We start from the raw sequence: 25,382 nt of genomic DNA, 5'->3' as shown, positions 1-25,382 counted from the left end.
AAGATTCAAGAACACTTTTCCATCAATAAAAAGAGAATTAAAGATTTTTTTTTTACTGATGTGGTATCTGCCTGGCTGAAGGCTCCTGCATGGGTCTGAAGGGACGGAACAAGGTTTAAAAAGGGATAAAGAGCCTTGGGGACACAGGGAGCAATGGCAGGGAATGGTGCTCACTCCAATGGGGAGAGCTCTGGCAGATGCATCTTGGCGTGTGTGGTGTAAAGCTGAGCCTGGGGGAAGCAGATACGCGTGTTGTGAATTTCAGTTCTGGTTTTCTCTGTGCTTGAGGCCATGGAGAAGTGCAGCTGGGGCCAGTCCTTTCTTACACCGTGGGGGATTCACACTACCCAAAACCAATGCTGCTGCCATCAGCTCATTTTTATTTTATGAAGAAATCAGAGTGATTGCTTGAGGATTTGTATCCAAATGGATTTAACCAGGATCACTTGTATGGGATCAAGGGTTCCTGGTGGCTCAGGGCATCCCATGTCTCTTCTTGGCTGTGATGGTGTCACGGAAGATACACTTGGGATTCTTGATGGATATTGTCTTGTTCCCTAGTTATTTTCATTATAACCAATTTTTTTTGTTAGGGATTTGGAAAATCCAGGCTGTTGCAGGTCCGGCACCTACATGGTAGATTGCTGAGGGGCAGGGCCCCGTGATGGGGATCCCTTTGGGTTCATCAGAGGGTGTTCAAGGCAGGACAGGCAGGGCTGTCACGGCTGGGTGGTTGTGCACAGTGCTCATCTCTCAGCACGGGGCAGCAGGACACAGCTCACCTGCAGCACCAGATGCACTCTGGTAACCAGGCAGCACCAGCAGTGCTCCCTGTGTGAGAGAAGGTGGCCTGGGAGAGGGGAAAAGGTTTCAGGTCCTCTCTCAGACACCCCGGTGGAGCAGCACAAGGTGCTGTGTGAGCCCAAGGAGCTGTGGAACATGTCCTGGCCTCCTCCCCTGGATCATGAAGGGCCACAAAAGTGCTTTCCACCACCTCAGCTCCACCTTTCCTATCCTCAAGAGGCACCAGAATAATTGCTGGGTGACCACTCCACCAAGAGTGCTTCACCCTGATTAGGACAGGAGTGGAGACGACTGCAGAAACTGAAGATTCAGTGGGGGCAATGTGAAGTGACCCTGTCCCCAAAGGACACATCATCATCTTCCCACACTGGTGAGGTCTGCCCTGATTGCATCTGTGGAATTTTTCTGTTCCTACGTAAGAAACATTTTGATGGTTTACTCAAAAATCCCCTGTCTGTGGGAGAACAACATATGACCACACCAGAGGCTGATTTTCTTTAGCTGCTGGACTTCAGGACCATGTCCAGAAATACCTTCTCTGTTTTATCCAGCATCCCTGGGGTTCTGAGGTACTCGGAATGTTGCTGTGCTGCCGCTGTTGCTGGCGGCAGTTCCCAGGGGATGGGTTATCCTGAGGGATATCTTGGAAAGCTTCAAGCATGAAATAAGCTTCATTTGTGCTGTATGAAAACAAAAGCAATTTTTCTGCAAGCAGTTTCCGGAATCAGCAAAATGAAAGGGTTTTTCTGAGAAAAGTTTCTAGGTGAACAAGGATCAAGTGCAACTCCTAGCTCTGCACGGGACACCCCAAAACCCCACCCTGTGCCTCAGAGTGTTGTCCAAGTGCCCTTTGAGCTCTGTCAGCCTTGGGGCTGCCCTGGGGAGCTGTCCCAGTGCCCGGCCACACTGAGGGGAAGAACCTTTCCCTAATATCAGCTTAAATCTCCCTGACGCCGCTCCAGCCGTTCCACCTCTCGCCGGGTTTTGCCACCACCGCTTCCCCTCACGGCCGCTCCCGCCATCATCTCCCCTCAGGGTGGTTCCCGCCTCCCCCCGGCCCCTCACGGCCGTTCCCCTCAGGGCCGCTCCCGCCCTCGTCTCCCCTCACGGCCGCTCCCCTCAGGGCGGCTCCCGCCGCGATGTTCCGCGGACACAGTGCTTGGTTCTCGCAGAGCGTCAGCCCGGGCCCGCGGGGGCTGTGGGGTGAGGGGGCAGACGACAGCGAAGTCTAGGGAAGCCCCGGGGCACGGAGCTGCAGGAATCCGCCGGGGATTTGGCAGGGGCAGAGCCCTGTCACCGCTCAGGGGGAGTTAGGAGGGGAGCAGAGCCCCATCATTCCTCAGCAGGGCACAGCAGTGGGGACACAGCCCTGTCACCTTTTTGTGGGACTGAGACCCACACAACAGGGCAGAGCACGAGTCTGGCCAGCCCACGGTGCCCCCACACTGGGGAAAAGCCCTGAACAACCCTCGGGGGAGCAATGGGAGTCCCACAGCCATGGGGAGCTGCCACAGTTCCACTTCAGGGCCCGTCTCTGCGGCCCCAGAAGCAGCTGTCCCCACCCAGGTCACCCCCAGGTGGGACCCCCTGGGTGCCCACCCTGACCTCGCTCCCTGTCCCCTGCAGCAGACGGTGGCGGGACGCTCGCCCACTGGCTGGATGCTGATTACCTCTTCAGCAGCGATGCTGCCCACCCCGACACCCGCAGGTGGGCAAAGGAGGCTTTAATGTATTTAGCGAAAAGTATTTCATGGATACTGACATCCTGTAAAAGTCAAGGGTGTGTTTTTAAAGTCATGGATCTGCCAGGATCTTATTGCCCAGCGGGCCCAGGAAAACTCACCCCACACTAAGCTATAGATAGATGGAATAGAGAAAAAACGTCATGTGTTGAGAGGGGCTTAACTGTGATATTAATTAAATTAATTGTGCTGTTTTCTTGCTGGCTGTGAATTATCTGCTGGAAAATCAGCATCTAAAACAGAGCTGATGCAATTCCCAAGGAAGGGACCTTTTGCTAAAAAGCCAGTGTGAATTAATGCTAAAAGGAAGCACTGGGGTAAAAATGGACGGAAAAGGACTGAAATGCTTAATTAAAAAAAAAAAAATAAAGAGCTATGGCACATTTGTAGATATAAAAGGAAAGTCTTAATAATCTTCCACACTTCCTCAAGATCAGTGAATATTTGTATTTACTCATTATTTAGTCATGTAAATATATATGGGAAAGGAAGCTGCCATGTTTCTTTTAGGCTTTGCTAGGCTGGACTAAGTAGTTTGTTTTTAACACACCAGTGCTTAAAACTGGCTTTGAATTTTGGAATCTTTCAGCCACCTACTCCAGCTAAGCGAGGGGAATTCCAATAAACACAGAATAACAACTTTTCTTCTGCAACAACATGCTGCCAGACCAACCTGCTCCTCAAGGGGGAATTCTGGATAATTTTATATATATATATATTCAGTGTATATTGTTAGATAGTTCCTTGTGAAAAAATGTAATTATTATACACATGCTTAAACCCAGCAAACAAGATTTAGTTCCTCTCTAAGGAGGACAGTGAGGGCTGGAACACCCTCCACCTCCACTTCCTTGTGCTCAGCTGTGAGAGCAGGAACCAGTGTGGTGAAGGATAATTGTAGAAAAATCCTGTCTTTGCCCTCCCCGAAGTAGTTTCACCTCAAGAGCAGAGTGGGACTGTGTCATTCCTAAAAATACATTTACTCTTGTCCCTCCTCCAGGCTGGCCCTGGGAGGTGGGGCTGTAACGGGACGTGACTGGTAGAGTCTCACAGGTAGAAAATCACAGAAAATTAGGTGTTTTGGCAAAAAAATCAGAGCAGGTTTCATGACAACACCCGTCTAAACGTTTTGGTTTTGGTTTGCTTGCAGGTTCTCCTTTGGAAACCAGCTCTCTTTCTCTCTTCCAGCATACACGAGAGTCTCAGTTACCTGGAGGGCAGAGCCACGGTCTTTCACTCCTGTTACCTCTCAGTGTGTGCCAGCACCCGAGATGGAGAGAGGCCCTCGGTGGCTCTGGGCCACTTCATCCTGCCCCCTGCCTGCCTGCATGAAGGTCAGGCAAAAAAAATCATCTGGGGATGTTTTCCCGTGGAAATCCCCCATGAGTACAGCCTTGGCACTGACAGTTACTTACTGCAGGGAGGGACTTTTCCTTCTGCTTGGGAGCGGCTCTTCCTCCCAGAGGGCAGAGTATGATCCATCTATTATCACAGAATGGCTTGACCTTGAACATTCCCAGGGATGGGGCAGCCGCAGCTGCTCTGGGAAACCTCTGCCAGGCCCTCACCACCCTCAAAGGGGAAGCATTTCTTCCCAGTATCCCATCTAAGCCTGCCCTCTGTCAGTTTGAAGCCTTTCCCCCGTGTCCTGTCACTCCAGGCCCTTGTCCTGAGTCCTTCTCCAGCTCTCTTGGAACCCCTTTAGGCCCTGGAAGGGGCCCTGAGATCTCCCTGGAGCCTTCTCCTCTCCAGGTGAGCACCCTCAGCTCTCCCAGCCTGGCTCCAGAGCAGAGGGGCTCTACCCTCAGAGCAGCTCAGGGGCCTCCTCTGGGCTCTCTCCAGGAGCTCCAGTCCTGCTGCCCTTGGGGACGCCAGAGACAAGCCCAGGATACATGGCTGGGTCATATCCATGAGCTTCTCATCCACCAACACCCCCAGGTTCTCCTCAGGGCTGCTTTCAATCCATCCTTGCCCACCCAGAATTTGTGTTTGGGATTGCCCTTACCCAGGGGCAGGACTCTGCGTTTGGGCTTGTCCCCAGGGGCACCTGCAGGGCACCACACTGGCAGCAACTGCCACAGCCCTGATTTTTGGTGCTCTCAGTCACTAGTTTTGCTGTTCTTGTCAGAAATCAGAAGGAAAATTGGCCGGTTTATTTGGGAGAAGGCAGATGCTGTTGAAGAACAGGTAAGATGAAAAATTTGTACTACACATGTATGTGCTGGAGAACGAGCTTGTGCTAAGCAGGGAGCTTGCACAGGAATTCAGGGGAAAAAAGAGTATAATTTTTGGGAAAAGGGGCAGGCAACTCAGGAAGCATTTAAAGATGTCCTTGGGTCATGCAGAAGGAAGAAAATTAGAGAGGTGAAAGCTCAGTTAGAACTTAATCTGGCCACCTCTGTAAAGGGTAATATTTTTATAAATACTTTATTAACAAAAGGAGGGCCAAGTAAAACCTCCATTCTTTATTGAAGTGTCCATCACCAAAGACTAGGAAAAGGCTGAGGTACTTAACCCCTTCTTTGCCTCAGCCTTCAACACTAAGACTGGTTGGATCAGGACAAAGGGCCCCAGAGCTGGCTAGACAGGCATGGGGAGCAGAATGGACCCCCAGAAATCCAGGAGGAGGCAGTCACTGCCCTGCTGTGCCACTGTGATGCTCACAAGTCCATGGGCCTGGATGGGACCCTTCCCAGGGCGAGGAGGGAGCTGGAGGAAGAGCTTGCCAAGCTGCTGTCCATCATTTATCACTAGTCCTGGCTCACTGGGGAGGGCCCAGATGACAAGGGACAATGTGACACCCCTCCACAAGAAGGGTTGGAAGGAGGGTCTAGGGAGTTACAGACCTTTCAGTGAGTGGTGGCAGGGAAGATTATGGAGCAGGTCACCTCCAGTGCCATCACACAGCACATCCAGGGAAACCAAGGAAGGAATCAGGCCCAGCCAGCATGGATTTAGGAGGGGCAGGTCCTACCTGACTAACCTGATTTCCTTTCATAGCGAGGGGACTCACTGGATGAAGGAAAGGCTGTGGATGTGCCTATCTGCACATCAGCAAAGCCTTTGACACCATTTCCCACAGCCCCTCCTGGAGAACTGCAGCCCACAGCTGGGACAATTGGTGTCTGATCACCAGGATCCCCCCCAAGGATCAAGCTGGGCCCAGGCCTATTCAGTACCTTTACTGAAGATCTGAATGAGGGCACTGAGTCCCCCACTGGCAGACACAGGTGACACCGAGTTGAGTGGGAGTGTGGTTCTACTGGAGGCTACAGGCTCTGCTGAGGGACCCAGACAGGCTGGATCAATGGACCAGGGTCATTTGTAGGAGGGTCAACAAGGCCATGCTCTGGGTCCTGCACTTTGGCCACAATAACTCCTGCAGAGCTACAGACGGAGATGAGTGGCTGGAAAGCAGCCCAGCAAGAAATGTCCTGGGAGTGCTGATCAGCAGCAGCTGAACGTGAGCCCAGGTGGCCAAGAATGCCAGTGGCACCTGGCCTGTGTGGCCAGCAGGACCAGGAAGTCCTGATTTTTCCCCAGTATTAGGCACTGCTGAGGCCCCAACTTGAGTGCTGTGTCCATTTCTGGACCCCTCAATTAAATTCAAGGACGTTTTGGTGCTGGAGGAGGTCCAGAGAAGGGACTGAGCCAGGGAAGGGTCTGGAGCACCAGGAGGGAGCTGGGGGAAAGCTCAACCTGGAGAAAAGGAGGCTCAGAGGAGACCTTCTGACTGTGCACAACTCCCTGACGGGAGGGTGGAGCTGAGTGGGGGTCAGGCACTGCTCCCAGGGACCAAGGGACAGGATGAGAGGACACTGCCTTAAGCTGCACCAGGAGAGGTTTATGTTGCACATCAGAAAGAATTTCTTCCCAGAAGGGGTGATTAGGCACTGGAATGGGCTGCCCAAAACTGGATGTGGCACTCAGTGCTCTGCTCTGGTTGGGAAGGTGGTGATGGTCACTGGTTGGACCCGATGATCTTCTCCAACCTGATTCTGATTCCTTGTGCTCGCTGTGCTGTGTGTCCCTGCCACCATGACATCCTGAGGGAGACAGCACTGGAAGGACTGTCTGTCTCCCTTGCCCTAGACATTTCTAGTCAGCAGTGTGCTGTTCCAGGCATTCCAATTGCCACAGGCTGAGCTCAGCCCTTTGGTGTGCTGCTTTCCTTCCCCATGTCACTGCTCACTCTGCTCTCAAAGCAACTTCCCAGCACTTTTGAAGCAGGAATGCCCTTAAATTTAAAATTTAACTCTGAATTATGCTTAAAATCATGAGCCCTAACAATTCATGCACTGGGAGTGTTTCCCAGGTGCTCTGCAGGTGACCCAGGGCACAACTGTAACTCATTCTTGAGCTGATATTCACAGCCCAACGAAAATCCGACAGAGGAACCAGAAGCAGCAAGAAATGACTGTGAGGAAGAATCAGAGGAGGAAGTGCTAGACCTGGCTGAGAGGTATTTTCCTACCTTGGGTGGCAGGATTTGGATGCACCCCCAATTCCAAGCAATCCTAACACACAGGAACTGAACACAGATTTTTTTTCCCTCCTGATACAGCAGTGAAGAAACAGACTCTGAAGCACTTGCCCAGGGAGAATTTCCATACCGTGCCCTCCAGGAATACCCAATAAATAACATGGTGACAGGTAAATAAATCCACCTGGAAAGGGCTGCAGATGGAGCACATGGAGCAGGGACTCAGTGAGCCCATTTTCCCTCCACAGGCTATGCCTCTGCACGGGACATGAAGAAATATGAGGGGGAACTCCACGATTTTATCCCTGGCACCTCGGGCTATGCGGCGTACTGGGTTCAGAGCAAATGTAACATTTATTGCGAGAAGACCAAAATGAAGAGGAAATGGTAAGGAACAGGTGGCTGCAGCAGCAGCAAAAACTTCAATGTAAGAGCTGCCAGATGATTTATAAATTGCCCAACTGCAGCTCAGAGCGTTCAATGTGTTATTTAAGTACTGGCTACAGTTATAGCAGTATTTGCTTCTTTAAGTAACTACTAAAACTAAATTTCACAACAAACATAAATACAGACATTTTCCCCCAAAACAGAAATATTTTCTTTTTATTCCGGGGCAGGGGTGGTGGTTTAAGCTGTGTTTTAACTAATTTAAGCAAGTTTTTCTTGGAGGGACAATCCAAGGTCTCCTCACTTTAATTTAATCAAGGAATTTTAAGACTTTTCTCCTTTCGTTTAAGCACTTGGAAGTGACCAGTAGGGTAGCAAAAAGCAATTTTTATTATGGTACAGCCTGATCCCTGGGCTGTCCACTTGGAGGAAGCACAGGAAAACCTAGGACAGGCTCCCACAAGCTCCAAGGAGCCACCATGGTTGTTCTCTCCACTGCCCCAAAGGCAGGAGAGCCTCTAAAATAACAGCTTTACACCTCACACCCCAAACTGCCAGGAAAGAACCCAAAAAGATGCTGGTGCACATGAAGGTGATGAGTCCTCTGTGTGCTCCAATGTGGCACCCCAAGAACCCTCCCTCCCTCAGACCTTGGGTGTCTAAAGACCAGGCAGGCTGAGATGGTTTCCTCACGTTTATTGGAAAAGCGACACACAGGGGCAGACTCAGAGCGCTCCTCGGGGCGTCTTGAAGTTCATTCCCACTGTGGGCTGTGTCACCTGCAGGTTGGACAGGCTGCCAAAATCCTGGAAAACAGCACAGGAAGAATGGCATCAGTCACAGCATCCTGCCCACTGACAGTGGAGGCAAGTTCCTCCAGGAAGGTGTGGGAAGGTGCTGGGGCAGCACAAGGGTGGACGCAGGTCTCCTAAGAAAGGGAGATCACCCTGCTCCAGAGATTGACTCCTTGGTGAGGGAATCATCAGAATGGAGGGCAAGGAACACCCTCTCCCTGCTGGTGGCAAAGCCCCCATGCCTCTGCCCTTTCAAAAGCCATACATGAACTAATCCTCCCACAGGACCCAGGGCAGAGGGATGCCCTTGACACCATCCAGCCACTCAGGGCAGCAGGAGCTGTTCCAGGGATATGCCAGCAGCTGGGCAGGGACAGTTGTGACCACTAACCAGGAGCTTCAGCATTTCCTTGGTGTCTGGGTCCACTTCAATGATCTCCTGGTCAAGGGCAGAGACCTGGGGACAGAGGGGAGAGAAAAGGTGTGATTGATGAAGCCCCACAACAACCCCAATGTCCCCACAGCCACTCCGCTCTCATCCCACTGCTCTGGGGAGCAGTTCCAGCAGCACAGCCAGGAGCATCCTGATGGAACACAGCTTTCCTGACTGAACACTGCAAGAGGCCACTGGCAGTAGAGGGAAAAGCCTGGTTTATGGCAAATCCTTGGAAACTGAGGCCCAGCCTGCTCCAGGCCAAGGCTGCTGAGGAGCTGGCATGGTACCCTCAACTGCGCCAGTCCTGGCAGTCATCAGTGACACTCACAGCTGCCCTGGGACACAAGGCCACCATGGCACCAACAAAGGCAGTCCCACCTCCAGGACACCAGTGCTCCTCTGCTCTTGAATCCCAGCAAAACTTCCTCCAGCCCTCTCCAGACCCCAAAAACTCTACCTCCACAGGTTTCCTTCCCCAATAGCTATGTAACACCAGGATTCTTCTAAGAAACCACAAACAGCACAGGTTTGTGTGCTGACACTACACCCACAGCTGCAGCACGGACACTCCTTCCCTGCTTGGAGTCCCCTCCCTGTAACCCCTCTCTGGTACCAGCAGCTCTGCCAGGAGCTGATGGGAAGAGGGTAAGATGTGCTGTGCCTGAAGGCTACAAGATTTAGGAGCAACGGGATCACACTTCTGGAACAAGGGAAGCCCTCCTGGACCACCCCACCCAGGTGACAGTTGAGATCTTGACCTGTCCAAACAGAGGGTTAAGGCAAGGGGGTTCTACCAAAACCTCCCTCTGGGGATTCCAACTGCAGGGCAGATTTTCAGCTGCTCTGAAATACCCTCCTGCTTCCCATCAAATTATTTTTTCCCCAAATTTTTAGTTAGGAAAACCAAACCATGAGAAGCCAGCTATCCTTCCTGTGCCAGGTGGCAGCTTTGGAGGGATCCACCTCGGCCTCCTTGATCCAAACCCTCCTCAGCTCCTCCTGGCTGAGGGTTTGTTTTAAAACTTGGGACCGTTTATGGAGATACAGTGAGGCAGGATGGATGGATGGATGGGGAAGCTGGAGCCTCACCTCCGGGACGTAGTTGTCCCTCCTCTCCCTCTCCTCCTCCTGCAGTTTGATGGAGATGCCGCGGACAGGGCCCCTCTGGATTCGCTTCATCAGGTGGGTGACATACCTGTGGGGACACAGGGGTGTCCTGGGCTTTCCCAGGGTTCATGTCACCCTTCCCCACACCCCAAATCCCGGAACCACAGCAGGATGAGAACAGCTCTCACCATCTACCCGGCGATATCCCACCACTGACCCGGGCATTATCCCACCATCTCCAGAGGACATCAGAGACAAAGTGTCCGACAGCAACAGGGTTTGGGGGAGACACAGACCCCCCCAAACACGGGAAAACTCTCGCTCTCCTCTCCCTGCACTATCAATGACCCGGCCACAGGCGGGACCGTAATCACTTTCGAATGCAGGGCTCAGCAGGAACCCCCACGCCGTGCCCGAATCCCCCAAGACCTTTCCCATGCCCAAAACCCCCGGGACACTCCCAGCCGCCCGAAGCCCATCCGGAGCCCCGCGGTGCCCGAACCCCCTCCGACCCTCCAAAGCCCAGCCGGGACCCTGCGGTGTCCAAAGCCCAGCCGGGACGCCCCGGTGCCCCGGGCCCGCAGTGCCTCACCCCGCAATCTTGTTGCGCAGCTTCTTGCTGGGGATGATGGCGATCTCCTCGCACACGCGCTTGTTGGTGTGGAAGTCATTCCCCAGGCGTGTGTAGTACTTCTCGATGATCACCCGCGCCGCTTTCTTCACCGTCTTCGTCCGAACGCGTCCCTACGCGGTGTGTGCGGCAGGGCCGCCGGTCAGGCTCCGCCGAGCCCAGGCCCAGCGCCCCCCACCCCAGTCCCCCCCCTTTTCCCAGCCATCCCGGCCGCCGCCGCCCCCCACTGCCCCTCGCCCCGGTCCCCTCCGGCCCCCTATGCCGCTCCCCGCCGTGGGGACGCGGGCCCTCCCGAGGATGGCGGCGGATGGCGGGACCCGGACCCACCATGTCGGCGGCACTCGCGGAAAAAGAGCGGAGGACGGCGGGAGGCGCCGGAAGCCAGCGGCGGCCAGCGCGCCCCCTGGCGGCTCGGAGGGCCCGGAGGAGGGGCCGGGGCGAGGCGGGAGCGGCGGGCGGGGCCCAGCCTGAGGCGCTCCGCTGCGCCCCGCGGCCCGAACAGGAGGGAGCCCCCGGGAAGGGAACTGGAGAGGGCTGTGGTGCCAGCGGCACCTCCCACGCTGGCCCTCAGAGGACACTGAGCATCCGCAGACTCGCAGCGCCCAGCCCCAAAGGAGGAGGGGTGACCACGACGAGGCCGCAGTGGGACATGGAAGGAGGCCGGAGCTGCCCTGCTCCAGGGACACGGGGCACACCAAGTGTCCTCTGTGGCAGCCTGAGGGCAACTCGGCCCTCCCCAGCCCCAGAGAGGAGCCCTGGGGCCCTCGCCCCTCACAGCCCCTCCACTGCCACAGTGGGAGAACACAGGTCCCTCCCATCAGCCTCATTAGCTTCCAGTTGCAATTAGGGGAGCTCCAGCTGGAGCCTAGGGGCCTGCAGGGACCTCAGGTGAGGGGGATCCAGAAATGCATTGGGCAGCAGCTAGAGGCTCCCTCGCAGCCGAGTCGCCCACCAACAGCACCCACAATTCACGGCTCCATCCATCCCTCTCCCCAGACCACATCCATACCTTCCCCCACGCCTCCAGGGAGTGACACCACAGCCTCCAAGCTGTAGAGATCTCCCATGAAGCACACAAGGCACAAGAAATTTTTTTTTTTGCTGCAACGTGTTTATTATGTGCCAAAAACTACACCACAGCTTACTCCACACGTCTGTAGGAGAGTGCAGTCTTGCCTGCATATACTACAATGAGGTAGAGACTTCACACACAGCTTCACAAAACCCCACAAAGAGCAGCTGGGATATGCAACAATGCAACATCAGCTCAGCAGGAAAGAAAAAAAAAAATAATCATAGTAAAGAGGGAGAAATTATGACACTGGTTCTTTGGCACACAGCTTCCAATAGAGGGGAAAGTAACAAAATAATAATGATCAGCATAATTAAGGTCTCAAATCCCAGCAGCAGCATTTCAGTCGACTGCACTGATACTCCAAACATCTCAGGAAGGAAAGGAAAATTACTTGTCCCCTCTAAGAGAAAGGGCTCCCAGGAACCTTCATCGTCCACCAAAACGCAGCCCTTTTTTAGCTTGTTACAAAAGAAAAGGTAAGTCCTGTGACTTTGTGTGATTAAAAACCTCTATCAACCCCCCATAAGTGCAACTTAAAAAAGTGCAACAAACTATTTAAAACTATATACAGCAGCTCAGAGATCCTCATCCCGTCCAGTTTCAACTCCAAAAACAAAAAAAAAGCCCGGCCTGTCCCGTTGCAAACCCCTGGATTTACAACGTCCTGCCATCAGCCCCCAGACACAAATTGCAATAATGTTAAAAGCTGCCAGGAAAAGAAAAAAATCTCTCATTTCAAACGACTTAAAAACTGTTTTTAAGAGTGTAAAAAGGAACTCGTAAAAACCCTCGAGCGTAAAATATGAAATATGATTTGGTTTAAATGAAGAGCAAAGTCTCCTTGTTGTTACAGTAAAAAACGCCAGCTGAACACCCAGGTCACACCATCCAGGTGGGGGTAAATGAATGGAAAGGCACTGTATGGCAACGGCAAAACAATGACCAATGAGACCTGCGCTCTCTCCACCAGTATTGCAAGGAATGTAAAAAAGCGCCTTTAAAAAATAAAAAAACCAGGGCGGGGGCGCCTGCGGCGACGCCTCCGCGACACATGGCCCTTGGTTGGTTGGGTTTATTCGTGTTCAATTTTTGCTTCTCGTCAGCAAACCAGGAACCAAAGTCTGGGAACTGCAGAATGGCTTGAGGGGCACTCCCCCCCTCAAAACACCCCCAAACAAACCCCAACAAAACTCACTGTGCATTAGTGCAGAAACAAAAAGACCAGCAAGTGCAAACATGAATGTAAGATTTTTGTTTTTTTTCCCCATCAGTCCTCAGGAAGAACGTTCCCAGCCGGGCCTGGCTCCGGCAGGCGCTGCTGCGCTCTCCTCTGGCAGGTTCTCCCAGGACTCTGCCCGTGCCAGCCCCGTGCCCGGCGGCCCCTTAGCTGGAGTCCCGGTTCTTCTGGTTGCGCATCAGCGGGCGGTGGTGGCGCAGGACCTCCATGGAGTGCTGCCAGTGCCAGCACGAGCGGCAGAAGTACTTGAAGCAGATCTGTGGGCAGAGCACAGGGGCAACACTGGGGTGACACCAGCAGAGCCACTCCTGCCCTTCACCCCTGCCTGGTTTCGCAGCCCCCACCAGCACACGGATCTGTGGGTTGGACAGGGAATGCCAGCGATGCTGTGAGGGGCTGTTGTGCCCAGCTTCCATCTTTTGAACAGGTTTGAAAATCAGGGACTGGGCACTGGGGCAGTAGCTGGGCTCTGCCAGGGCTCCCATCACTCCCATGGCATTCCTGTCCCCTGCTCATAGCCCATCCCAGCTTGGCAGGAAGCTTCCAGAGCCCAGCCAAGATCCTTCGCCTGCAGCCAGCGTTGTGCCTCAGCCAGCCACAGGGGCACGCACCCCAACCCCAGACCATCATGGCTCACAGAGCAGCAGCCTCCCCTGCCCCCAGGTGTGCCACTAAGTCTTAGTGCTGGCACAGCACCAGCAAACTGCAGTATCCCTGGCTAAAAGCTGGGTGGACATTGCCTGCCTGGGCCTCCTGGCAAGCACCAGAGTTGCCCTCTCCAGGAGGGCTGCATCTCCCCCAAAACAACATCACCCTCCCATCTTGCCCACTGGGGAAGAACCAGTGTATATATCCCCAAAACCCAGCAGCAGGGCCTGCTCCTCCTTGAGAAAAGCCCTGAGCACAGCCCACAGGAGAACTGGCCTTACCTGGTCTCTGCAGAAGAATGGGCCAGGCTGGGCATTGCACACTTGGCACATGGAATCCTCCAGGTACGGGTCGATCTGAACCTGCAGGAGAACGAGGCAGTGGGCATGGAGCAGCACCAGGATGATTGCCCTCTCCCTTGGTACCTCAAATCCAAACCCCAGCAGCACCCCTAGGGCTGGCAGAGCAGCAGCCCCACTTCCCACTGCTTGAGCAGGAATATGGGGCAGGCTCCATGAGCACTGGCACTCCCAGAAGTACCACCCATCATGCACACCCCCTCCTGGGGCTGCCCCATCAGCCCCACTCACCTTCTTGGTAAACTTGGTGGTTTTGATCTCCACAAATGCAGCAGTCACAGCCTTCAGGTAACTGCGCTGGTTGTTGAAGGTGACACGGCCCGACCCTGGAACGAGCCAGAGCACAATGTTAGAGAGGAACAGCAGAGATCAAGAGGGAATCACTGCCAGCACCACCCCCTCCCTGGTGCCACTCAGACAGGGAAGCAGCTTTGACAGGGAGATGGTATCCAGAGCCCTCTTCCTGCCTCCTTCTCCAGGCACCACATTCCCAGGATCAGCAGAGTGCTTCATTCATGCTACACCTGAAATGCACCAGTGCTGAGACAGCTCAGCAGCTTTTATTCCCAGCCCCCCCTCACCCCAGAGCCTTGTTTTGCAGCCTCATTGCTGCTCAGCAGCATTCCAGCACCACTTCCTTTCCAGCCAAGGTCTGTTAAGACTGACACTGGGAGATCCCTATATAGCTCAGCCACAGGACAAAGTGCCACTCAAAACCCCTCCCAAAGCATTGCACAGGACACAGGTAGGAGGGCCTGGATCCAGTCTGGGGTTACAGGAGATGCCCTCAATCAGCACAACCAACCAGGGCACAGCTTAGTTACCCAAACTGAGCTCTGACTGCTGTGACTTTAGGACAGCTCTAAGGGTGGAAGTGCCACCGAGCTGTTGGGAGATGGATCTTGCCTACTTGGAGTAACCTGGGCTCTGCATGAACTACAGGAGGCTGGGGTCACACACTGGCATCTCACAGGGCCAGCACAGGGAGGTTCTGTGACACCTCATCCACAGTCTCACTGAGAATTTGCCTGAAGTCTCATACTCCCATTCCCACCCTCCTAGAGACTGTCCCCCTAAAGGCACTTCAGGGGCTTTGCAGCACAACATGCATGCCCTAAACCTGAGCCTTGTCCAGAAAAGCCTGACTGCTATCCAAGGGCAGTGACAACTCTGCATTGTTACTGCCTGGCAACACCAGGAGATCCACAGCATCTCAGAATCTGTGACTCGCTGCAGCCTGAGCCTGGAAAGCTCAGGCACAGGCTGGGGGTTTTTCCAACAAACCAGCCACCTCAGTGCTGTCCCCCAGCCCATGAGGTCTCCAGGGATGTACACACATCATGACACATGTTTCAGCTCTGGTGACAAGAGCCCAAGAGTGGGTTAAGACCCACAACTGTCTCTGACCTGGGAATGGAAAAGCAGCTACAGCAGCATTCACCAACCATTAATAGCATTGAACAAGGACAGAGAAACCTTCAGCAATGCCTACAGGCATATTCTAAACTTCAGGCTTCTCTGGAATGATCCAGGACCTTCCAATTCCCCAGCACATCAGCTCTTTCAGCCCTCCCCCAGGTTGGTCTTGCCTCCCCAGGGCCAGGAGATGAGAAGCACAGACTGCGGAAGAGGTTGGACAGCATCTGCTCTCTGAGCCTGGCACCTGGGCAGCCTTCCAGCAGAAGGACAAGCCAAGGGCACACTGCAGCCTCAGAGCACGGCAGGGGCAGCCACCAATCCCGGTGGAACCATCACTTACCTATGGGATACTTGTGCTTGTCAGTGTCGATGCCAGCATAGACCACCCCTCCAAACAGGTCGTACATGACGGCTGCCAGGGCCTCTGCGTTGAGCATGCCGTGCAGGGCCCCCACAAACACCGTCTTGCTGGGGTCCAGCCGCTGAGAGGGGCTGCGCACGAAGTTGCTGTCGGCCAGCACCCACGGGATCACCTGCACCTGCAACCAGGAGCACCCCCAAGCTCAGACCTCATCCCCAGCTGCAAATGCCATTTGTTATCTACTGCTGCTCAGGGTCCACATCCACCTAGAGCTCCAGACAACCCACACAGGGACAACACCCACTCTGCTTCCAGCCAAACTGGAACCCAAGCCAGCAGTTCCTTGGGGGTGGCAGCCAGAGGACAAGCCACATCCCTCCACCTGCATTTATGGCCCAGTCAGGTACCTCCCAGCACAGGAGCCTGATGTGTGAGGGGACCACTGGAATATCCACCCATTGGCAGCTCCATCAGGAGCTTCCATCTGCTCTGCAGCTGATGGAGGGCTCTGGAGAGAAGCTTCTGGCAGAACTAAATCACGAAGCAGGAAAGATCTGCCAATTGCCACACACCAGGAGAGCTGTCTAGAGCACAATTAGTTTGTGCCTGTCTAGATTAAGAGCCGCATTGCCATCCTGTAACTCAGGCAGTTGTTCGTGATCTGAGGACACCCCTTCCCATAAGCCCAAATGGAGCCTCTCTGGCAGCCCCAGCACCCTCAAAATTCAGGTCAGCCAGCCAAGGCCATGCTGGGGAGTGGCCTGGGATCCAAAATATCTGCCTGCTGAGGGCGAGTTACTTGTTCTGCAAGCAGAGGAGGCCTGACAAAGCACCTGAGGGGTCCCAGTCTGCTTCTGCAAGCAAAGGTGTGATGGAAGCAGCACAGAGCAGTCAAATCCCTGTTTCCATGCTCTGCCCCAACTAACTGAAGCCTGAAGACAGGGTCTGGAGCTCCTGGGTTGGTGGCAGGTTGGTTTAACACAAGCTGTTGTGAGGGACACAAAGACTGAGCTGACACATCCCTATCCCAGGCACAGAGCAATCAAAGCCAGCCAGGAGCCAGCACACCTTCAGCTGCTGTTCCAGCCCTGCTTTCCTTTCCTCCAGGGATGTCCCTCTGCATGTCCTGCTGCCACATCAGGCTGCTCTCCCAGCTCTGCTCACCTCTTTGCAGCGCATCCTGCGGCTGGACATCTTGAAGTAGTACTCACTGAGCCCGTCGGGGCTCAGCAGGTCCTGGGAGCACGCCTGGAGCAGCGCACGCACCGACTTCTCCGACTCAAACACCAGGTAGACGTAGCCTTTGGAAGGGAAGGGAAAGAAGCAGCTGTTAGAGCTGTGGTGGAGGAGGAACAGATCATCCCAATTTGCAGACATCACTCTTGGGTTCCACCTGAAGTATGTGTGGTAGCTCTTGCTGTTCCCAGCAATATTATCCTCTTAATGTATAAGCCAAGCTGGAAGAGCCCAAACCCAAGCACAGCACGAGGGGCAGGATGCCCAGGGCCACATGGGCCACTGTCCATCATCCACAAACACACCTGGACATGCCAGGTGGACACCACCAGCCTGGCCACAACAAGGTCTGCAGAAAAATAGACCCTGCTATGTATTTAGGGTGGCTTGGCTCAAATACAGTCCAGGGTTTTAAAATCCCTTCCATGGATGCCAGTGCTCTACCTCACATTGCTCTGGTGACTGAATGAGGCCATCAGGCACTACAGGGCCTCCAAACCAGCCACCTCCTACCCTGTAACTAATTCCTGCTTACACAATATGCCAGCCCAGCTGCACATGCTGGCAGTGGGATCAGCAGCTGTTCCAGAACCACAGCCCTACATGGGGCTCCAGAAACACCCAGCAAGGGTTCCCCCTAGCCCACAGTTCTGTCCCACACTGCTGTGGATGGGTGAGGATGCTGGGTTTGGGGTGGCAGTGCCCTGCAGCCCAGGTGCAGACCCAAGTGAGGGCAGGACATTACCCCAGGTGCTCTGTACCAACCAGTCACCAGCATGCAGCTGTACCATCCCAGCATCCGTGCTGTAACATAGCATGGGAAAAAAGTAACCCTACCGTGTTCGCTATTACCTTTAGGCATATTACCTTTGGGAGGACAGCGTGGGTGTTTGCCATCCTTACCAGGCCACTCCACACTCAGGGAGCCAAAAACACGGAAAGTGTTGATCAGCCCAGCTACAGAGAGAAGGAGAGAGATCAGTGTCTCCCACAAAAAGCTACATCCTGCACCCTCCCAATATCAACACCCAAGGCCTTGGCATGGGGACTCACTTTCCAGGGCTGCTCACCTTCTGTAATGTCCCATGGGACTCCTCCCAGGAACACTTTGCAGGAGTAGACTGGGTTCTTGTAGTTTCGGGGAGGCAGCTGCCCGCTCCAGGTGCAGGTTGCTTCGTTCACAGCTTGTAGAGAACATCAGTAATACTCAGTACAGGATCATTTCCTTCCCACTCCCCACAGGTCTCCCCATACTCCCCAACTACAGGCTGAGCAGAGCTGCACAGCCACAGGCAGCTGCCCAGACCCATCTGTTCTCTCAGCAGATAGAGCCAGAGTCAGGCTTGGGCCTGGAGCAAACTATGTTCAGCCAGTGTCTGCACAGAGGCCACCAGCCCCCCCAAGGGTGGGACTGTCCCCTGGACCCCCTCCCAGCTCACCTGCTGCCTGCCGATGAAGCCGGGCTTCTCTCTCAATACTGAAGGGGTCTTCTGGAGAATCCAGAAGATCCCAGGAAGGCCACGCAGATGCTCCAGGCCATCTTTTTGATGCACTGGCCGGGGAGGAAGTTACTGCAGCCAGGGCAGCTTGATCTTGATCCAGCTGGGATCCCACTCCCATCTTCAAGGGGTCTCTTGACACCCCACTGAGAGGCAAGAAGGGCAGAGGAGGGGATATGCGAAGGCTTGACTGCAAGAGAAAGGCCATGTTGAAATCCAGCTCTGAGCACATAATGCTAGTGGTGAGGCATCACACTAGGGCCCTGCCCTTGCCCATGGCAGGAGAGGGAGTTTTCAGGGATTTCCCAAGATGCTCTGAGGCCTGGCAGAGGCAAGAAAGCAGCAATCCCAACACATCCTGGCACCCTAGGAAAGCTCTAGGCCATTCTCCACTGAACCCATGCCCACGATCAGCAGGAGGGACCATTAAGCAGGAGGCACTTCAGAGACCACCAAGCCAACAGCTACCCTTGGCTGTACAGCCTCAAGAACAGTGTCACCCCTGGGAAGCACCAGCCTCAGCGCTGTGCCCGCAGTGGGCAGGGCTTGTTGGAAGTGCTCAGGGAGACTCTGCAGGCACCAGCTGGATCTCATCCTCACAGCCCAGCTCCAGGGCTGCCTGACCAGTGAGTGAGCACCATGGACCACAGCTCCTCCCAGGGCAGGAGGAAGGAAAGCTCGGATTAATGGAGCAGCAGGGAGGCAAGATGCTGCACAGCTCAGTGCCAGCTGCGCTGCGGATCTGTCCCTGCGCTGTCACGGCAGCCGCCCACGCCAGGGCCGTGCTCAGAGTCCTGCCCTTCACAAACAAGGCCAGCACAGAGCCCTGCACCACCTGCCACCATCACTGCCCGGGTGCTGCAGTCACTCAGCACATCCTGATTCCCCAGGGTGGATCACAGCAGAACCAAACCCCACATCCAGTCAGGTCTGTCCTTCACACCCACCCCAACACAGGGGTCAAGGCCATGGCAACACCACAGCAGAGCCTGGAGCAGCTCCTGGCTTTACCCTCCTGTGCCAAGGCCAGGCCATGCAGCACCATCCCAGAGCTGGCTGGAGCCAGGCTGCCCTGCTACTACCCAGAGCAGCCACTTGCACCCACCACAGACCCATGAGAGCAGACTGGGGCAGGCAGCCAGACACTCACTTGCTCCCTGCCTTTCAAATGTAGCTGTGCTTTAGGGAATGGGAGCAGGCCAGACCCAGTTTGCTCTAGAAGAAACCGCCCTGAGACAGAGAAGTGCAGTCAAATGGGAAGAGCAATGAAAGGCAAGGACAGTAGCTCCACAGAAGTCCAGGCTGGATCAGCCACCTCCCTGCTGGGATTAGGGCACAGACACCGCCCTGCCACACACCAGCTCAAGCACTCAAAATCCCTCTGGGAGCTACTGTAGCCCAGCAGGGCTGCAAGCACAGACCTAGAAGGCCAAAATATTAGCTTAGAAGAAAAAATATGAGGATACTGCTGGCTTGTGGTGAAGGAATGCATGAGCAGCCTTCCTCCTAAACCCTGGGCTGTGCCAGTGTGTGTGCAACAGCTCCTCCCAGCATTCCCTCCCATTCCTGAGCAGACAGGGCTCTGGCTGGCAGCTCCACTCAGCTGTTCTGTGCTCCCCAGAAAACACAGCAAGACCCCAGGACCCAAACTTACAATCAAGTCTGAGAGATGGTCAGAACCAGAGCTGAACCCACTGGTGTCCGAGTCCGAGGGGCTGCTGGAGCGGGAGTCCAGGAGGGAGCGGGAATTCCTCAGCGGCGGTGTGGAAAACTTTTCTGGCAGGTCTGAACCAATGGGGTCTAAAGGCAGAAAACCCAGCGGGGGCTTCCCCAGGACGTTCCCAAGAGGGTTACTCAGCATGCTGAGAACTGCAACAGAGAGGGACACAGTCTGTCAGGGCTGCAGCACAACACTGCTCCTTCCTCCTGGCTCCTGTGGCCCAGGAGGCCACCGGGCTCCTGTCAGCCCACAAATGCCATGTCTGGGTGGTGGCACCTCTGCTGTTTGCCATCAACTGGGCCACGGTGCTGCACAGAACCCACACCCACCCTGGTGTGGCTGACAAACATGAAGCTGGGTTATGAGACAGATTGGCCAGGAGAACCCACTTCATGTGGGAAAAGTTCAGAGATCCCACATCCCAGATTACAGACCTCAGCTCTGGGACAAGGCCCTCTGCCCAGTCCATGCCATTCCCTTCCACCTGCCCTGGGGCTCAGGAGGGCAGCTCCCCAGGGATGGGGGCACACACCAGTGGCAGGCACACCTGGCCCACCAGCAGGAATTTTCAGGCTCAGAGGTGGGACACTGCTCCCATCATCCCTGCCAGGAGCTGGCTGTGGGCAGCCAGGAAGGTGCCAGCCTGGGCTGCTGACAGAGAGGCTTCCCTGTCCCTGGTGTGTGTTCACAGCAAGTCTGTCTGGTCAGGCCTCTGCCCCAGAGCCTGCAGACAAGGATGTGTCACACTGCAGGTTTTCCTCCCACTGAGGAGAATCCAGGAAAATGTCTCCCTACAAAGAGAGCTGCTTCTGAGCAGAGAGCCAGGCCATCCAAAGGTCACAAAGTCACATCCTGGTCAGTGATGTGGGGGCAGCTGCCACCCACAAGGAGAGGGAATGTAGGGCAGGGATCCCACAGGGGCACACCACCAAGCAGCCTATTCAAAAAGAGCAAGTCTCAGCAAGATGAATGTGTACCAGAACCAAGTGAAAAGAGCAAAGCATTCAGAAATGGTTTTAATTATTCACAGGCTGCAAAACAAGGCAGCTTGCCCTGAAGCTTTCAGGTTTCAGCAAAGCAAATTTGGGATCCACTCGAGATCCTCCAAGCCTCACCTGATCTCAGCAAGCTGAACCATGAGGTTTTAACCTAGATTTTCAGCAGCTCCTATGCAGATGAGGATTAACAATCCAAACCATCAGCCAAACCAGGAGAGTGACAGCTCCAGCACACTGTGGTCAGACAGCAGGACAGCACGGTGTCAGCGCCAGGGAGAGCTGCTGGGATGTACCTATCCCAAGCTGCATTATCCAGAGGCACACCTGCTGTGAAGCTGGCATCTCCAGCTCCACACTTGGGGTTTTCCTCACCACCCCAACAGTACACAGGTACAAGTGGATCCTTTAAGCATCTCCCTCAACACAAGGCAGAGACCTCAGCAACAGTCACAACATCTTCCCACATTTGCAGAGCCTTATCCCTGCGAGATCCCCCTATTCTGGCTATATCACAGGACTAGGAACTCAACTCTGACCACACTGAGAAAGGGACCTCCTTCCCTTTGCTCTCCTGGACAGGCAGCACCTGTGTTCACACCCAGCCCTGCAGCCACAGGAAAATACCAGTCAGCCCAGCAGTCCTTACCTGGGCAGAGCCCGGGCAGCAGCAGCCTGGGACCGAGGGAATGGGACACAGCTGGGGAGGAGATGCTCCCTCCTAGACACAGCTCCGAGCAGGGCACAGCATCTCCCAGCCCCGGCAAGCCGCACTTGCTGCTCTGCTGACTTCTCTGAAGCCACGTGATGTGTTTAAAAATACAGCCGGCGTATTGTTCTGGGGAGACAGCTGAATCTGTCCGACAGGCTCCAAAATCTGATTAGTCACTAAACAGCACAAGAGGCAAAGCAAAGCAGCTGATCCCACAGCCCAAGCCTTGCTGCCAACAAATGCTCCCGCGCTGACACCCTCCTCCTTCCCCAGCCAGTGAGGGCCGTGGGCTTGGAACGCTGCAGCCCTGTGCTGACCCTAGCTGCACAGCATTCCAGAGACCTGGAGCAGCTAATGCCAAGCAGACTGCTACCAGATAAAGCTACCCTGCCCTGTATCTCCTGGTTAGCAGAGATGTGGAACCAGAACTCTATTTAGAATACAACAGCAAGGGTTTGGGGCTCATCAAGAGCTCCCAGTGGCATTACAGGGTCCAGTTGCTCTGCCCCATTTACAACACCCTCATCTCTGCCACCACACACACATCTCTCCTATAATTTCTCAGCTCTCGCAACAGCTACAAAACCAGTAAGGCTAGCATAAGCACACTGAAGTGGCAGGATTACTGGCCTTTAAAAGGATCTACTGTCTGGGCATTTACCACCACACAAAACCCTGCCAGCTTCAACTGCTCCAATCCTAACCTCATGTCCTGGAAGTGCTGACATCCTGCTGTTAGCACGGATGGATTCCATCCAGTCCAGCAGCTTTGACAGCTCTGCACTGGCAGCAGTTGATTACACACTCTGCAGGACAAATTGAGCTCATGGAAGACCCCACATCACCCCAGTGGGCCTGACTCAGCTTCACCTGGTACCCACAGCCACTCACAGGGACACTGGGAGGAAAAGCCATGAGTAAAACTCAGCATTTCCTCTTTTATACTTGCTCAGTGACTAGACTGTGTGCCCAGATGCCAAGCTGTGCAGGTAGCCTAGGAAACACCGGCATGAGGCACCCAGATGATCTTCCTCAGCACTATCCCAAAGGCATCCTGATCTAACTCCCTGCTCCAACCCACCAAACCCCTCCTGAGGAACGGGGCACAAGAGCCCAACACAGGCTGCCCACCTAAAAAAAAGCCTGCAAACATTGAGGCCACACTTCTTCCTGGGGAGTTGGCCTTGTCTTCCCTTCCAAGCAGACAGCTCACATAAGGGAAAAATGCAACACACATGCAAGATGCATCAGCAATTCCTGAAGTTAAGAGCATCCCTTAAAGTCCCAAAATGAAAAAGCAAGTATCATGGAACTACTCAAGGTAAGACCAGAACATGAGTGCAAAGAAGTACTTTTCACACCTAGAGGGGAAACTTTAACTCGGGGGGTCAACATGACCCCCATTCACCACTCGCACACCAAAAGCTTCTGGAACTTCTCCTGCCTCTGCTCAATGCAGCGAGGGAGGCACATGGCAGTGCTCCTCTGCAGGGGACAGCAGAAAAGGAGCTTTTAATAGAATCTGGGCACTGACTTCTGACTCGCTGCTGCAGCTCTAACGCCTGACACGGAGGCAGCGCACTGCACTCCATCTCCGGGCGTGCCAGCCCAGCACTGGCACCTCTGAGCTCTGTGGAACAGCTGTGACACCACATGGCACTGCCAGGCCCTGGCCACACAGGTCACTCCCTGGAGGAGCATTTTTCAGACTCCTCTTCCTTAGCTGAGCCTTCCCTAGTAACTGCTGTTTGGATACACCATTATTCCTGCATCAAGCCAGGGCCCCTGAAGAAGCCCAGGGGAGCACACTCAAGACTCTCAGACCCATCATACCTGAGCCAGACACTTGACAGGAACAAGCAGCTACAATGAGCCCACAGTGATGGTTTCAACTCTTGAGGTCATCTCTACCTGGAGACCCCAAATTATCCTTTAAATCCCACTACCAATCACTGAATGTGAGTTTACCCTAACAAGCAGATCACTCCACCAGCACAAGCTGCAATTCAGAGCACACTTTGGCAAAGTGTCCCAACAGCAAGATGTCCAATCCAAGCACTAAGAACAGCTTTTACTATTCCATCCACCAGCTAAGACATGCAATTTAAGCACCTGCCCAGGAACTTGGAGCACACAGCACTTCTCTGTACACTGTAATTTGCAGACATTTGATATGTAGACCTTCCTAGCAGCTTTGCCCATGCCCATTCTGTAAGACATGAATATAAGATGAGCCCCAAGGATTGCTGGTGGTGGCAGCTCAGGGAAAAAAGGGCTCTGGGAAAATAACCACCATGCTGATGACAAATGACAGTTTATTGCCTTGGATAAAACCTTAAGAGCAACAGGATCATTTAGGTTGGAAAAGACCTCCAATATAGAATTCAACCTTTGATCAATCACTACTTTGCCAGCTAGACCAGAGCACCAAGTGCCACATCCAGACATTTCACATGGAGCACCCACTGAGTTTATGCCTGATGGACAGAGCTGACCAGAACCTCAGCCACCTCCACACCACCTTTTCAACAAAATGCTTCAGCTCAGCTCTGTGGGAGACCACCCAGCCATCAGCATATGAGATCTGTGCTGACACTCTTTACTCCCTGGTGCATCAGTTTAGTCAAATTATCCAGAAACTGAGTCTTGCCCAGAGCAAAAATCTCTTACTCAGCAGCTTCCCAAGTCCTTCCACTCAAGTTCTTTGTCCACACTCAGAACACCAGTGGGAGCTCCCCCACGGCTGAGAACAACATTTGCCACACGGCCCTGGAGACACTTGCCCATGCCCATTCTGTAAGACATGAATATAAGATGAGCCCCAAGGATTGCTGGTGGTGGCAGCTCAGGGAAAAAAGGGCTCTGGGAAAATAACCACCATGCTGATGACAAATGACAGTTTATTGCCTTGGATAAAACCTTAAGAGCAACAGGATCATTTAGGTTGGAAAAGACCTCCAATATAGAATTCAACCTTTGATCAATCACTACTTTGCCAGCTAGACCAGAGCACCAAGTGCCACATCCAGACATTTCACATGGAGCACCCACTGAGTTTATGCCTGATGGACAGAGCTGACCAGAACCTCAGCCACCTCCACACCACCTTTTCAACAAAATGCTTCAGCTCAGCTCTGTGGGAGACCACCCAGCCATCAGCATATGAGATCTGTGCTGACACTCTTTACTCCCTGGTGCATCAGTTTAGTCAAATTATCCAGAAACTGAGTCTTGCCCAGAGCAAAAATCTCTTACTCAGCAGCTTCCCAAGTCCTTCCACTCAAGTTCTTTGTCCACACTCAGAACACCAGTGGGAGCTCCCCCACGGATGAGAACAACATTTGCCACATGGCCCTGGAGACACATGGAGAATGGGCCAAGGAACTCCTGCTGCAGGAGCAGTGTGCCAGGCCCAGTCCTTGAGCTGCCAGCTGTGCCTGGCACCCAGACACTGTGCACAGGCAGCCTGACACTGCACTGGCCGCAGCCCCAGGGCCAGGGGAGCACACATGCTTTTGGAAGTAATGCTCTGGAGATGTGTTCCAGCCTTTAGAAACTCACTGCAGGGCTGAAAAAGCCTACTTTGAAGAGTCCAGGACTTGCCTGAGCAAGACCTGAGCTAGGTCACCTCTGCAGCCTGGCACCTCCAGCAAGAGGGACATTGCCACCTCCAGAAGTTTATTTGCTCAGAGATTACTCAGCACAAGAAGGGTGGCAAGGCTGTTAAGATCTCCCAC

At 54.0% G+C, this 25,382-nt stretch overlaps 3 protein-coding genes and 1 non-coding gene across 5 annotated transcripts in view; 1 reads left to right on the top strand and 3 right to left on the bottom strand.

The window, feature by feature from the left end:
- Window positions 1-31: 31 nt before the first annotated feature.
- TERB2 (telomere repeat binding bouquet formation protein 2) lies at window positions 32-7,495 on the top strand. The gene is made up of 7 exons (XM_041418540.1): window positions 32-2,007; window positions 2,431-2,512; window positions 3,735-3,880; window positions 4,675-4,733; window positions 6,920-7,008; window positions 7,111-7,199; window positions 7,278-7,495. Exons 1-7 carry the CDS (start codon window positions 1,944-1,946, stop codon window positions 7,418-7,420), a joined length of 672 nt encoding a protein of 223 aa, XP_041274474.1. The 5' UTR covers window positions 32-1,943; the 3' UTR covers window positions 7,421-7,495.
- A 602-nt stretch (window positions 7,496-8,097) lies between these two features.
- Window positions 8,098-10,866, bottom strand: RPS17 (ribosomal protein S17). Its single transcript, XM_041418538.1, has 5 exons — window positions 10,712-10,866; window positions 10,346-10,497; window positions 9,736-9,841; window positions 8,602-8,667; window positions 8,098-8,222 (listed from the first exon to the last, which is right to left on the bottom strand). Exons 1-5 carry the CDS (start codon window positions 10,712-10,714, stop codon window positions 8,142-8,144), a joined length of 408 nt encoding a protein of 135 aa, XP_041274472.1. The 5' UTR covers window positions 10,715-10,866; the 3' UTR covers window positions 8,098-8,141.
- LOC121343710 lies at window positions 10,014-10,141 on the bottom strand. Its single transcript, XR_005953737.1, has one exon. It is a non-coding gene; the product is annotated as a small nucleolar RNA SNORA71 (small nucleolar RNA).
- A 1,833-nt stretch (window positions 10,867-12,699) lies between the features above and the next one.
- Window positions 12,700-25,382, bottom strand: part of CPEB1 (cytoplasmic polyadenylation element binding protein 1) — a 37,756-nt gene continuing 25,073 nt past the window's right edge. Inside the window, exons 4-12 of one of the 2 annotated variants that reach the window (XM_041418678.1) lie at window positions 19,873-20,087; window positions 18,159-18,408; window positions 17,790-17,903; window positions 17,587-17,676; window positions 16,648-16,784; window positions 15,463-15,661; window positions 13,935-14,029; window positions 13,626-13,706; window positions 12,700-12,953 (exon numbers count right to left, since the gene is read on the bottom strand). In XM_041418678.1, the coding sequence (XP_041274612.1) occupies window positions 12,843-12,953; window positions 13,626-13,706; window positions 13,935-14,029; window positions 15,463-15,661; window positions 16,648-16,784; window positions 17,587-17,676; window positions 17,790-17,903; window positions 18,159-18,408; window positions 19,873-20,087 (1,292 nt within the window). In that variant the 3' untranslated portion in view covers window positions 12,700-12,842. Of the gene's footprint in view, window positions 12,954-13,625; window positions 13,707-13,934; window positions 14,030-15,462; window positions 15,662-16,647; window positions 16,785-17,571; window positions 17,677-17,789; window positions 17,904-18,158; window positions 18,409-19,872; window positions 20,088-25,382 lie in introns of both variants that reach the window. The other variant, XM_041418679.1, reaches the window with a different exon arrangement.

This window comes from Onychostruthus taczanowskii, unplaced genomic scaffold, assembly GCF_017590055.1.
Source record: "Onychostruthus taczanowskii isolate IOZ18803 unplaced genomic scaffold, ASM1759005v1 scaffold6, whole genome shotgun sequence".
Classification (NCBI taxonomy): Eukaryota; Metazoa; Chordata; class Aves; order Passeriformes; family Passeridae; genus Onychostruthus; species Onychostruthus taczanowskii.
The sequence above is the reverse complement of the archived record's forward strand: the minus strand, read 5'-3'. Positions and strand labels throughout refer to the sequence as shown.